Here is a 15961-nt window from a genome sequence, read left to right as displayed (position 1 = left end):
TTACGTAACAAAGGTTTAATGAGATTACAATATGAATGATAGTTATACATAGCCATTAGATCTAGAATATTTAATATAACATAATAAATAGGACTAAATTATATACAAATATATAACATACGTAGCATGAAAGCACACATTCAGCCACAATGCCAGCTATACACTCCAGATTCACGCTGCTCGCAACCAAAAAAGGTCAATGTACTACGACCCCAATTGGCTTGACTTCCAACAGTCCCAAGCCTGAATCGAACCGCCACATCCTCCCGAATATATATTGGCGGGGGAGGTGGGTGGGGAGATAAAAAAAAATCCCCTCTACCCCCTCCATTCCCCGAAAAAAGCCTTTATTGACACACCGCAACCATTTCGTGTATATTCTTTTTTAAAAATCACTCCTCCCCCCTTTCTATGTGACAAATTGTAATAGAGAAGACATATCTAAACAAAATAACATTTTTTTTTTCTAAATTTTAATATTTTAGATTTAATTTTAAATTAAGTTTTATAAATAATATAACTATTATTTGTTTAATTCACTATAAAAATGCTCTTCAGCTAATGTGAACCTTGTGCCTCATAAAGTTAGCTAGCTAAGTGAGACCATCCGGCACACTGATCTAAACCAGCAAACACTTGGACGACGCAAAAATCATAGTGAAGTCCCCTTCATCAAAGAGACTTTAAAACTTTACAGACAAACATATGATGAAACTAACTTTTTTAAACTCAATTATTATTTCTTGAATCTATTAGTTTCTTAACAAAATTGTATATTTATAAACAAGGTATTTCTATTTTTTTTTTAATTTATTATTAACATTAATGTTCCTTGTTTATCTATCAAATAGTACGCTTACGACTATTCGATCAACCGAGCAAATATCATTGTCGCGGCATATTAAAATTAGAATTCCATATACAACATACGTACGCACCAAAATATAATCCTCTTTGTGTTATTAAAATGTTATGGGTACCTAACTTTAGTTGGGGAAAGTAAAGAAGATTTGTTTTGCTGGCCACAAGACAACCTGCTTGTTAACGGCCAAAGAAAAATAGGACCTTAACATCATCTGCCCTAAGGATTAAAAAGCCTGAAAGGGAAACTATAAACATATTGTGTATCTTGTGCACCTTTGTAAGATTTCTTTTATACGTGAATGATTCATTGTTAAGTATTCGTCGTTGATGTTCCTTCTGAAATCTTTAAAATGTGTTCCGCTTTGTACTTCTTTCTTGTGTTGTATACACCTGAGGAGACAATTATATTCATTAGTATTATAAGTTTCCGATTGTAAAAAATTGAATAAGATTTTCCTATTATATATACATAATTTAATTTAATAGATGAGGTACATGATTGCGCATTTAAGACAACACAAAATTTTATAATGAAGCCACAAGTTGAACATCTTAATAACTTAAATATATACTAATGTGTATCTACTAAGTGATGAAGTATCTATTTCTATGTGCTTCCGACCCCACCAATTTTATCGTATTTATAGTGAACAAAGAAATGTATAGTCTAACATTCGTTCTTAATGGAATTAGGAAACTATGATATATGAATGATGTGATTTCCATGAGCCGAAATGTTTATTTTATTTAAATATTTAGATTATGTATTTGTAGGATTCGGAGTTTAGACCTTGAAAAGGACGGGAGAATAGAAGTAAGTATATTGACCATACTTCAATACTTTCATTAATCATCATCATCATCAAACTCCATTAGAGTGAGGGCTTGTGAGACTCAAATCCTCTCTTGCAAAAGCCCTGGACAGAAACCCTGCTGTCTTGCGTAGTGCATACCTGTCAACATACAGGTCGAGTATTTTGGGTTTCCCAGACCCGTCGAGACGGAGATCAGCAAGTCTGGGGCAGTCAAACAGAATATGAGGCACGGTTTCCTCTTCTTCCCCGCAGCGGGTGCACCGTGAATCAAAATTTGGCCATAGCCGCGAGAAATATGAGCCAATAGGACAGTGGCCTGTCCTGCACTGTCCTATAATAGCTTGCTCAGGCCTAGACAGCGTCCACCACGGGGAAGTGCGGTCAGGGCGCTTTATGCGATCCCAGACTCCACGGGCTTTTTAGGACTTGTCCCAGCACTCAAACCACTTTTCCATTTCTGTTTTTTGTATTATAGCCAGGGCTTGATAAAAGCTGACCGCCTGTTCAGTGGGTGGAATTTGACCTCCCTGGTGGGCCAAGGAGTCTGCAATAGTGTTGCCAGTCACACCTATGTGATTCGGTACCCACTGCATTATTACAGGGGTGCCATCGCGTTGTTTGATGTTATGTGAAGCCATGATGACAGTGTTACTTTTATTAATCAGACTATAACATTTTTAAAAATACGAGAACAAATTTAGAATATTCACACTTTATAATAATAGAAACCGTAAGTTAGTGTAAATGTCATATCCTAATTTGTTTATTTGTATGTCTAAGGAAAATAAATATAATTGACTACAAATATTTAGGAGTTTTGATAAGAACTTATACAATTATTTAAAAAAAAAACCAGCTTTGTCACGACTTTGTTATTTCTTAATCATACATATAACGCTTTGTTTTATATTGTAAAATAACATTGGGCCGTAAGTATCTTTTTTTTTTAAGTAACGTCTGCTGTATATAACATAAGATAACGAAATCGTAGCCGTGTGATGTTAGACGACGTCTTGAGTGCACGTACATTATTGGGCATGGGTTTGAAAATTTACTTTTAATATACTTTTTTTTTTTAAACCTGAAGTGAAAGGTAACGTAAAGTATAATATTTTGTTACAATAATGTATTTACTTCAGAAATAAAATGATTAAAAAAAACACTTACCATTATCATTTTTCTAATAAGCAAGATCACCACAGTTACAAAGACGCATAGACAGAAAATAGAAACAAATATTTTTAAATATTTTGGTAAATCATTATGAATAGAGAAAGCAGATACTTCAACATCATTAGTATTTGATTGAAAACTGTGTTCTTCACTTTGTCTGTCTACAGAGTTTAAGGTGTTGTCTTCTAAAAATAAAGAAAGACAAAAATAAAATGTGATTGCTTATATACCAAAAGATTTAATTAAAGAAAGATACTCATTACAATAAAGATGTTGGAAATGGTGCAAAAGTAGGTATAAAGTCATAATAAAAGAGAAAACACGTATATATTTACTGCATTCATTATCATTATACTCAAAGACTAAAAAAAAAGAGATTAAAAGTATACACTTGTGAAATGTAAATGAATATATACGAGATTTCTCTTTTATTTTATCACTATATACTTTAGTTTGCACTTCCCTGTATAATCGCTATTTTCATATAGAATTATGTAGAGTTGAAGCAGTTAGTTATTTATTCCCACCTAAATGACGATACAAACGTTAATTTGACCCCATTAAATAAAATTTCTTTTTGGTTTTAGAAACTTTAATTTGAGTTATATTAAAAGAGAATGCATTTTTTTTATAATTATATATTTCTATAACATTTCCTGATTACATACACAAAAGTTATTGAAGTTTTAGCTTAAAAGGGTAGTGAAACGCAAATGGGCAAAATAAATAATTCCATCGGAACATAAGAAAAAAATTACGGAAACGGTGAAAACAACTTGAATCTTACCTAATAGGGTACATGTAAACAAACTCTCTGGGTACATCAAACCAGCTATTCCTAGATATTTCAACTTCCAGGTTCCGAAGTGATTTTTTGTCACATGGATTATAGTAACATCACAAGTTACAAATCCTGTGTCTTCATTGAAACTTAAAGTTGTTTTGGTCAATTCTTCGAAATTGTCCAAACAATCTTCTGTTATAGAACATTGAGACACTGTTTCTTCATTGACGAGCCATAATACCCGTACATATTCTTTTTCTGTAAATTTGTTAATAAATTTTGCTTGTAAAGTATAGCTCTTGCCTTCAAATATGGTTGCAGATCCATCGCAGTTTTCTGTGAAACGGACTGGACAATAAAAGTAAACATTGTTTAACGAGTATAAGTTATTATACAGTTTTTCACACCTTTAATATCCAAAAGAAGTATTACGATTACATAAGATATTTAGCTTTTTAGCTTTTTTTTCCTACCATATAAGCTTAATGTCCTCCACCTCCAATGCGTAAGGCTGATTGTAAAAAAAGGTGGCCACGTTCATAGAATGCCACCAGGTCGACTTCTACGGTGATCTAACAGAAGGCAGGAGAGCCGCTGGGCGTCCACTTTTAAGGTATACGTTTGTATGTAAACAAGACATAAAAATCTTCAAAATCGACAATAGCAGGTGAGAAAAAGTGGCACTGGATAGATCTACACGAAGAATTAGCATAAAGGAAGGGTCACGGATTGCAGATGCCAAACACAACAAGAGTAGAAAGAAGGGTGAAAATGCTATGGCGCCTGGTGATTACATATGCCCAACCTGTGACCGCAGCTGTGTATCAAGGATTGGTCTCTTTAGTTAAACAAGAAGTTGCAAAGGGAAGAGATCATCCCAGGAGACGTAAAATGCCACAGACATATGAAAAGATAACATAAGTTATATATATATCGGTCCAAACAAATACAAAAATAGCTTTTGTTTTAATTGACAGCTACATTTTTACTACTTTAACTGCCAGGAAAATCAACGACTTAGCAAGTTTTAGCCATTGATTGTTATGCATGAAAGACGTAGGATTTTATTTTGAAGCAATGTCTGTTATTTATAAAATACGAAATTTACAAATATGCATACACATATACAGTCACACATATCCAGATCTTTAGGAAGGGCTGGGCTCATCTCAATAACTGCGAAGGCTGCCTGGTCGTGCGGTTTGTGCGCTGGACTGTCGTTCGGATTTATCGACGGTCGAGGGTTCAAACCCTGCCCGCTCCCATCCCCCGTCGTCCTGCGGGAGGTTTGAACTAGGAAGTAAACTATCTTCAACTCTGAAGGAACATCCGAAACATGTAAAACATTTTACAAACAAACATTATAAATATAATCTATAGATATCTAATCTTCTTCTGCGTGTTATATTTTCAGTAATGGTACGCTTGAACTTGGCTACCTGCGAAGAGGACTCGAGGTTCGACTCGAGCAGAAGTTGTTTTTTACTTGTTTTTTAAATGCAGCACGGAAAAACCTTCTCACAGATACCCTCTTCCCTGGTTCACAAATGGGATTGGACCATAGAGCTCTGAGCATGATATAAGTATGAAAGTAAATCAGATTTTTTTTTGTTTGGCACTCCGTGGATAAAGAACGTTATAGATGTATAGACCCTTTTCGTGTTGCCGTAACACACGTCTTATAGTTTTATTTGCCAAGGACAATAAACATAGCCTATGTTTAGTGAACAGCATATCACTAAAGTCTCTCATAACTAGTCGAACAGGGTAAGGGCTTTCATCATCGACGTCATGTATAACGTTTAATGAACGTTCAGTTGCTTCCCTTGTGTTTTCTGTGTGTTGTATGTAAACAAGTATGGCGCAGATTAATATAATGCTCTCTAGGCCTATTACCAAATAGTTCAATTTCAGTCGTACACACCTTGGCCCTATATGAGAACTTGTTGGCACACTAATATTAATTGTAAATGGCCAGTCCATAGTCCATGACAGTGTCACTGTCTATATCTCTATCTTCTCTATACAAATGAAACTAACTTAAGTCTTCTGAGGTGATGTAACTAACTTCATTAAGACATATTTTGGTGAAAAAGAAGAATAAGCTCTCGTGAAAATAGGCAGAAATATTTGTAGCAACAATCTAATTTGTCGATTTTGTTATTCAAGAGGTAGCATTGCCTAGGACAATGGGAGGCAGATTGCTCCTTTGTTCAATTTCTTACTTTTAACTCGGGACTCCGCTACTACCGCGTTTTTTTTTTTCGTTTTGTATGTACGTTGATCGCGCTCATTGGGTTCCTATGTGTCGGCCTTTTATCTTTCCAAAATGGAGCGAAGTAAATGTAGTCTAAATTTATTGATGATTGTATTATTTGTCATTATTGTCATAAATCGATACTATGATCTCATTCTAATTTATTATAGAAACTATCACAGAAGAAGCACTTGCTAATTATAAATAATCAGTCAGAGAAAGTTGTCAGAAAAACAGCTCGCGAGCTTAAGTTTCTAGGAGGTAAGAGCTAAGAGAAATATTAAGAACAGAAGTTTCTACAATTCTAGAAAAGACGAATTAAAAAGGTATAAATTGGGAGAAAGGTAGTTAGTCGAGGTCTTTGAGTAGTTATGGGTCCACGAGTTGTTTAGAGTTGTATCAGTATTAATATAATAATAATAATAATAATAATCTTTATTATCCGTAAGGAAATTTGTCTTACAATTTGTGCATTACACCAAACAAAAAACATTATAACTATAAGACTCACTCATAATTTACATGTGACAAAGTTTATACCAGATTGTTCTTATTTAATGATTTGATTGCCAGGGGAACAAAAGAGTGTTTGTGTCTGTTTGTCTTTGCTATCGGTGTCTTGTATCTCTTTTGTGATGGTAAAATCACAAAGTCCTGACACAAAGGGTGATTCTTTATTTCGAGGATGTGTATCAGTATACATTTTTATCAGTATAACATTTAATCATCATAAAGTTGTATCAATCTAAAGCTGTTTCAATATAACAGTACAACTAAGAATATTAGTTTGTAGTTTTATTACTTCAGTGAAATGACAAGAATTGTGTATCAAGTTGATGCTGTGCTTTGAATTATTGAATTGATTGAATTTATGTGTTCGCATGTGTTTCTATCAATCAATTAAGAACATAAAAATAAAATGTTGTTTAACCTTGCTTAGGCCAATAATAGAATATGCATCCTCCGTTTGGAACCCCTCAACTCAAGAAAACATTAAGAAACTGGAGCAGTCACAAAATAGTGCAGTGAGATTCATAACAAACAAATATTCACATTTGACTAGAGCATGGGTTGGCAACCTTTTGAGTCGAAAGAGCGAAATATTACAATTTACAAAATTTTAAAGTTTTTAAAGAGCCTCAATGTTTTTTTTTTCTTGCCAACTATAAATAGTTCTCAAACAATGAACTTTTTTAATGAAAAATAAAACGAATTAATATATAATTAGTTTTTCAAGTACGGAAGTGTTTTTCACAACAAATTAGATAATATATATGTATTTTTTTTTATTTTTTTATTTTGGTAACAACTAGATCTAAAGAAATTAAACATTTACTTGTACTTCAATAACAAACAATCGAGCAAACAAATTCAGTGGAAGCGTTGGCTTTGTATGGTTTTAGAAAGTTTGGATACATTTTGCTCATAACTTGTTGTTTTTAGTTTCAAAAACGACTCTAAATTTTTATTTGTTAGTTGGCTTCTTACTTTACTTTTAAGTATCATGCAAGAGAACGCTTGCTCGCACGACTATGTCGATCCAAAGATAGTCAGCACTTCGGATGCCAACTTCACCTCACTGTAGCAATCTGGGAGATTATTCCATGCGCCGAATCTACTTGCGGCATTCCTTTTAAAGCTGTCCACTTTTGTTGCGTTACGTACATACATTTTTGGGAGCTCCAACACTTCCAGCTTGCTTTTCAACTCTGTAATCCAGTATCAATTACAAATGAATCAAGGTGGATTTCGTTATTATTTGTCTTGATAAGGTGTACTCAAAATGCTAGAATGGTTTTGTTGGTTTTGAACTGCTTAAATCTGTCAAGAAATTCCTCTTTGATTTTTTTTTATAGCTGTGCTGAAGTAATTCATGTAAAAAGTGGCACTGTATTTATCGCGATACTGCTTTAGAAATTCAAAATGAAGTATTTGACCGCCCTGAATATCTTTTGCAAAAAGAATCAACTTTTCTTCAAAACAAACCAAGTCGTCTACCAAAACATAGGCAGGGTTTTCCTTTTCTTGCAGTTTTAGATTCAGCTCATTTAATTTTCGCTGTTTTCAGTTTTCGCTGTTATATCTATCATAAAGTAACATTTTTGCAACTGTTTGTCGTTCTCTAATTCGGTGTGATAAATTCCTTTATCATTTAGAAAAGTATTTATTTCATTCAAGCTCAAAGCAAAACGTTTCATCACCTTACCTTTGGAAAGTCATAGCACTTTTTTGGAAAGAAGGAGGTCGGAATACTGAGTCTCCATTTCGTTTAAGTGGTAGAGTGCTTTTGACAAGATGCTGATTACCATATTCATGACCTCATCTATTTCGGTCGAAATCGTTTTGGGCACACAGCGTTTCTTGGTGCATTATTCAATGAAACGTAAGAATTTCTTGGTTTATTTTTGCTCCGACGAATCGTTGTGCCCTTTTAGATTTTCCTGTCATACTTCTGTCTCTATCAGTTGCTACTTAAATGATTTGATTTTATTTTCTTCAAGGTATTTTTGCATAGCATTCGCTCTATCGTCCCCTCTAGTTTGTGACGAGAGCGGTAGCAATCCTAGAAACGACATATACCTGACCCAAAGACAAATTGTGCCGTCATTTATGTCGCAAGACTAATCTATAGCAAATGATACGGCAGAAGAAAGTTGAATATCTTCCACCTGCAAATATGTTACATTTGAAGACATTTTAGCTTTTCTATTTTGTACTGTTTTAGCGGATACTGGCAAATCCTTTTTTTTTTTAATATTTCTGGTTTATTTTTGAAATCACGAATCAATTCTTCAGATGCAAGTAGGATGCAGTCTTAGACATACCATCTGCAAATGGTTGGCCATTTTGTGAAATTTCTAGTGGTACCGCAAAGCTTGCTGGATTAGCATTACTTGTAGATTGCTTCTAACTTTGAGAAAATAATTCGCTTCCAACTCATTTACTTTAAACAATAAACTATAAGTCACAGTCAAAGCACATGGTTAAGATACCAATCCGTCTTGCGTCGAAAGCGAATTAAAACCTACATAGAAACATCCGATGACAGCAGAGATCTTCCGACGGACTGACAACAGTGACGACTCGTCTAATGGGGGAGGGGTGTGGTGAAAAGCGAGTACAAGTAGCTGAGAGATCGAATGGGGGCCTAATCTTCGTTAAAAGATTCAGAACTTCATTGAAAAATTTCGATAAAATAAATAATATTTGCGTAAGGAACTTAAGAGCCGAAGCTTCACATCCAAAGAGCCGCATGTGGCTTGCTAGCCGCAGGTTGCCGATCCCGGGTCTAGAGTAACACCTTTAGTAAAATCACTAATTTTAGAAAGTTTTCAGGATAGAAGACACAAAGGTAAAGTAGCAACTATACATAAAACACTGAACCATAATCTTCAAATACAAAAACAAAATCTAATTAAATACTCACAAAGACACAAAGATAAAGGCAGATTCCTCGTGCCATGTGATAGGATATTTTTTTTACAAATGCTCCTTCTTCCCTAGTACTATTACAGCATGGAATTGGTTATCTGAGCCAGCCAGGAAAACCAATGACGTGGCAAAATTTAAGTCATTGGTTAACATGCATGACTAGATGCATGACGTAATCATCTTCTTTTTTTTTTTTAAGTAACGTCTATATTATATAAGATAAGATTGAATGACTATATTAAAGAAAGAAATAAGAACACCTAATTTCTTTAGTGTGTTTTTGTTTCTCTAACAGGCGATACTTTTTGTGTCACTCGTTTTGAATTACAATAATAGCATAAACATTAAAGGAAGTATAGGACACACTGATAATAATGTAACAATGTAATCAGATCGCTTGCAGAGCGGCGCACCTGAAGTTAAAAAGATGATTATGTAGATATCTATATATCTATATTATAAAATAGAATGTGAGGGGTATGTATGGATGTATGTTACTTATAGACATCAAAACCGCTTGACCAATCTTGATAAAACTAGGCAGGAATGTTCCTTGGGTACCAACTTAGACCGTAGTGTATGTATTGTAGCCCTAAAACAAACTTAAGACCCTCAAAAAAAAATAAAGTTGTCCGACTCTATTACAGCTATAGTATTTTATGGATCTAGGCCATGTCTACAATGTTGACATGAGAAAAGATAGAAAGGATTTAGACCTAGATCTAATTTTAAGAAATACACTTTGCGCAGATAGTTTTTTACTTTGACACATGAAAAGACAAAAGAAGATCCATTGATTTCATTATATAATAAAATTAACCTTCAATTTTGTGTTTCAAAATCATTTTTTACATAAATTAGTTCCTTATATCTGTGACTACAGATTTCCTGACGAACATTCTTTCATTAGACAATACCGTAATGAATCGCGTACTAAAAATTAATTCGTTAAATTGTTTACTTTATAATCCCATCCCTAGATCTAAAACTCTAATTCAACTCTAAGATGATAAAACTTCTTTTTGCACAGATAGTTTTATACTTTTATACATTAAAATAATAATTAAAGTCCATTCATTTCATATTTTGATCAAATAAACATTCAAATTTGGTTTTCTAAAGCTACATTCGTTTACGAAAGCTGCGAAGCCGAGTTGAGATAGGCCTAGATCTATATTCATTCATGAATCGCGTACTAAAAATTATTTCGTTTAATTGGTCACTTTATAATCCCATTCATTTAACAAAGCTATCGCTCTTTTCGTTAATAGATTTGAATGTATCGACTTCGGGTAAACCCATTTTCGCAAACCTAATTTTATTTTCGTAGCGAAAGAGAAATAACGTGAAAGGATCATTAGCTAAGTTTAACATACATATAAATCCAATCCACTAGATTATTCAAAAGCATTTTTTACATAAATTAGTTCCTGATATCTACAGATTTCCTGGCGAACATTCTTTCATTAGACATTACCAAATGGTTACACATTAACACATCTCTCTACTGAGTCTATTCCTAGGCCTAGGTCTAAAACTCTTATTGAACTCTAAGATGATAAAACTTCTTTTCGCAAATATAGTTTTATGCTTTAACACATAAACATACTAATTATTGTCCATTCATTTCATATTTTAATCAAATTAACATTCAAATTTGTTTTTCTAAAGCATTTTTAATACATTCGTTCGCTGTTCGCTAAAGCTGCGTAGCCGTGTTGAGATAGGCCTATATTCATTCATGAAAAAAAGTTCACGCATGCGCAGCACAGAACTCTAGATTAGTGTAGATTTAGATCTACGTCTACCTCAAGATCTACTTTATACTTTATACACATGAACATACAAAATTTAGTCTATTCATCTCAAATTTTAATCAAATATATGTAGGCCTACAAGCAAATGTTTTAATTTGAAAAAAAAATGGATTTAATTAAGCCTATTAGCTATTTTGATTTAATAGCTTCATTCACACTATTTTTACATTGACACATTCGCTTTACTTATTACATTATTATTTCGTTTAATTGTTTACAAAACACTCTCAGTGACTACATCGAAAGTAATGCGCAAATAAAGACCCGCGGGTCGCGGGTAACATATGTCTAGTATAAGATATTTTGAATTCCTTTTGTTCTAAAATTAGCACCCCCCCTCCACGATAGGGTAAGAGCCGCTATTAGTTTTGGTTGGTCTGTCTATCCAACTGCAATCTGACTTATAATTAAAAAACAAAAAATAAAATTATTTCTGAAATATTTTGCAGCTTGCAAAGTTCTAGTGCAACGGCTACTTTTATTTTCTAAAAGCGGTGTCGCCTAAGAGTTTGAGTGATAACCCTTCACCACCCTTTTTAATCTTGTCTATGTTGTCTATATATCAAATGTATACATACTGAAATACAACAATCGGATAACACTCTAGGTTATAGTTTCAAAATTTGCAATCGGTTATGTATGTATTGAATATAATTTCGTTTTAATATTTCTTAAGAAATAAAATTAAGGTTACAAAAGACAGTTTGTGTGGAAACACAAACTCAAAATCGGCCCATGAAGTGGTCCACACAGGCAGGCTTCAATATTTTCAGAAAGAACATCCAAATGAAATTATATCAAAGACTAATGAGAGATAAGAATGGAGAAAGAAGGTTAACAGATCTTGTGTAGTGCCCCAACGGTCTCGCAGATCAAAGGATAGGTGAAAGTGAATGTAAAGTTAGATGTGTTAGTTCCCCTTTTTGACCTTGTGGTCTATAGGGCAGATGATTTAAAGTTCATGTGTTTTTGTGGCCTACGGTTAACGAGGGTGTCATGTAGCCAGCACAACGACCAATCGCCTTTACTTTTACCCAACTTATGTCAGGTACCCATTAAAGCTGAGTGACTTAGAGGCGCCCAAAGATTCCAAAGTTGAAAATCCCAGTCCTCACTAGGATTCGAACCCGGTACCCCCGGTTCGGAAGCCAAGCGCTTTACCTCTCAGCCTCGGCGCCTCCCTTGGCCTAACTGATGTCCTATAATTGATCTAATTGTTTTGATAAGGCTCAATCTCTTATTCGAATCCTCAAAAAAAAAAATATGGAACAATCTGCAATAAAAAAAAAGTAAAATAAAGTTTATAAGATTGCTATTTGTTTTAAATTAGGTCAGATATAATGCATACTAATTAGCTTTTTCTCTTTAAAAAACTGCTTGCATAACTGATTTTAAAAATTAGATTTTTCGCTTTCAGAAAAAAAAAGTAGCCGTTGCATCAGAACTTTGAATGGTCTAAAATATTGTGATGTCGGATTTTCAATATCTTTTCTAGTTTACGAGATCTAAACGGTACGGACGGACAGACGGACAGACATTTCGCACAAAACTAATAGCGTCTTTTCCCCTTTCGGGTGCCTCTAAAAAAGCTTTAATTATTAAAATACTTACTAAATAGGGTGGTCACAAAAATAACTCTTAAGATCACAATGAACCTGGCCATTATTAGGAAGTGAATTTCTTGATGCTAAGCACAATGAAATAAGAAACAAAACATTTTGCATAATTGAAATATGATTCTCTCCCTTTTTAGGTTAGCGACATATAAAAGTTTGTTTTTGGCAAAGTATTTTGATTATTGACTATCTATTTAAAAGTCTTTCATTCTTTTGGAATTCTAAACCTACAGGCAAGTGCTGAATCTATTAATATATATATATATATATATATATATATATATATATATATATATATATATATATATATATATATATATATATATATATATATATATATATATATATATGTACATTTCATATGTCAAATTTTGCATTTAAGTTTACCAACTAACTAAAGCTTCTAAGAGTAATGTATTCTATATATTTGTATTTTATATAGCTGTGCAATACATTATAGTGTTGGTTATTTTTAAACAAATGGAAGTTATCTAAAAGAACAGTATACCCCATTGTCATATCAACCGAGGGGATAATAACAAATGACCTCATAGATACTTTCAAGGCCCTTGGCATTCCTAGGAACATTCTCGTTGCCTGTCAGAGGGCAGTACTTCTGCAGACCTGCCACATCACCAGAAAATTCATCGATGGGAACTGATAAAGGGACTATGATGAATTTTGTTTCCCTTTATCGAAACCCGTCCCTGGCTTCGCCAGAGAATGAATACTCGTTCTTTTATAATAATAATAGTAATAATGATAATAATAAAAATAACAATAAAAGCTACTATTATTATAATTAAGACTAAGACTAAGACTGCTTTATTGATCCTTACGGAAATTTGTTGTGATTACAAGGACTCTTTTCTCATATAAAGACCACACAACGGAAAAATACACATAAATACAACAGACACAACATAAAGAGTTCATTCAGCGACTACACACAGGTATCTTGGTGCATTTCATGTTCCCTGATCAAAGAGTGGCAGTGAGGTACGAATGAGTTTTTGTACCGCTCCGTTCTTGTTTTGATTGACAGCAGTTGCCCACTTCCCGACGACCTGACGTAGTTCTGATGGAGCGGGTGGCCGTTGTCTTCCAAGATTTTTTCGATTTTTCTTAGGCATTTTTGTTCAAAAAGTTCCTTTAAATGAGGTAGTGTTGTGAGTGTAATTTTTGATGCTTTTTTAATGATGTTTTTTAGACGTAGCAACAGTTTAGATGAGGCGTTGCCTTGCCAACAAGTTATTCCGTATGTTAGCAGATTTTGTATAGTCGCGCCGTAAAAAGTCTCAGAGATTTTCTTGTTTAGTTTAAAGCTATTGAGTTTGTATAGAAAATAGAGTCGCTGGGCTGTTTTATTTGTCAGAGTTCCAAGGTGGTCTTCCCACGAAAGCTTGTTGTTGATGATAACGCTTAGATATTTATATGCATTTACTTGTTCTATATATGTAGTGTTTATTTGCAGTTCACGTATAGTTTGTTTTTTCATTCTAAAATATATTATAAGTTCTTTAGTTTTTGTTACATGCAGTTCTAGAAAGTTGTCGGTGCACCAGTTTGTAAACCCTTCTATCGAGCTTCGATACTGAGTTTCGTCTCCTGAAATAAGACCGACTATGACAGTATCATCAGCGAATTAAATGAGCTTAACTGAGTCATAGATGCTTCTTATGTCATTAGTGTAAAGAGTGTATAGTACAGGAGAAAGTTGACGATTTGGTGTTGTTGACTTTAACATACTGGGGCCGTTGGGTTAAAAAGTTTAGAACAGGTGCTTGCAAGTAAGGGCTTACATTTAAGTTACTCAGTTTGTTTATCATTAGATGTGGCTGTATGGTATTGAAAGCCAAGGAGAAATCTACGAAGAGGACTCGTGCATATGTTTTGGGTATATCGTGATGCTTATAAAGCTGGTCCAAAAGCAATAGAATGTCATCCTCAGTTCCTCTAGCTGCTTTGTATGCAAATTGTTGAGGGTCTAGGCTGTCATTGACTTTTGCTACAAGTTGTTTAAGCATATATTTTTCAAAACATTTCATAATAATAGGTGTTAGTGCTACTGGGCGGAAATCATTTAAGCAATCTATTTTTGATTTTTTTTAGGCACTGGTATGATCTCTAAAGTTTTCCATATGTGTGGAATTACGCACGTTTGCAATGAGAGGTTAAAGATGTGAGAGAAGATAAAAGAGATTTGTTCTGCACATAGCGTGATCAGCTTGCCACTAATTTTGTCTGGTCCAGAAGCTTTTGTTACGTCTACTCTTTTAAAACAAGGTCACTTCATCCTCAGTTACAAAATTGACGTAGGGCTCTTGTTTTCTGTTTGGACAGAGTGTTGAAAAGTTCTTTGTGTAGATCAACAAAATCTTCAAAACGAGAATAAAAATAATTTAGTTCGTTAGCGAATTTTTCATCATCATCCACTGAAATTTGTTCTCGTTTTGAGGCGTAGCCAGTTATTTTCTTTAATCCCTTTCAGCATTGTTTTGAGTTGTTCTAGGCAAAGAAATTCCCAATTTTTTCTTTGTATGTTTTTTTCCCCTTCATTTATTGCTTTTTTTCAGTTTATTTTTAGTATTTTTAGCATTAGCATTAAAATTATGTTACTATCTTTTAAATAACACCTAATGGGTTCTTGCATCGGATTTGTTAAAATCGTTAGGGAAAATATTAAATCTTGAGATATTTAATGTAGAAAAGACACTCATTGAGAAAAAAAATTCATATCCCAAAACCTTTTGAAACGATCTCTTTTAGTTCCCGCCAATGCCAACTTTAAACATAAAAGATTTTTTAAAGAAATAATACTTTCTTTATGTTTTAGAAAAAAAAACATTACAAAGAGGCGTCCCTCTGCCCAATGGCTGTGTGAACTGTCCAATGGCGGTGTAAAGCGTCTAGTGTGGTAACTTTACTTGTTGCCACCGCTGGCTAGCATCTGTGAAAGGGGAGCAATTTTGTAAGTCTCTCTTGCCAGTACATAGCCTCTCCACAGCAAGTCCTATGCAGTACCTCCTCGTGGTGGCAGATGGAAACTGAGGCTGCGAAGCCTCAGGCTAAACTGCAAGGGTCTCGAAGGAGGTTTGGCCCCAAGATGTGAGGCAGGCTTGGCCCGTCGGCGTGCGGACACGCCCTGTTGCCCACAAACCAAACCCCTAGCTATAGGTCAATAGCCGCACTGCCTTGTGTGT

At 34.1% G+C, this 15961-nt stretch overlaps 1 protein-coding gene across 1 annotated transcript; it reads right to left on the bottom strand.

The window, feature by feature from the left end:
• LOC129922938 (uncharacterized) lies at positions 1-12836 on the bottom strand. Its single transcript, XM_056011212.1, has 4 exons — positions 12754-12836; positions 3640-3984; positions 2847-3037; positions 1-1254 (listed from the first exon to the last, which is right to left on the bottom strand). The coding sequence occupies exons 1-4, from the start codon at positions 12803-12805 to the stop codon at positions 1210-1212; spliced, it is 633 nt and encodes a 210-aa protein (XP_055867187.1). The 5' UTR covers positions 12806-12836; the 3' UTR covers positions 1-1209.
• Positions 12837-15961: the final 3125 nt, after the last annotated feature.

This window comes from Biomphalaria glabrata, chromosome 14 (assembly GCF_947242115.1).
Source record: "Biomphalaria glabrata chromosome 14, xgBioGlab47.1, whole genome shotgun sequence".
Classification (NCBI taxonomy): Eukaryota; Metazoa; Mollusca; class Gastropoda; family Planorbidae; genus Biomphalaria; species Biomphalaria glabrata.
Note: the sequence above shows the minus strand (reverse complement) of the source record. Positions and strands in the feature narration are given on the sequence as shown.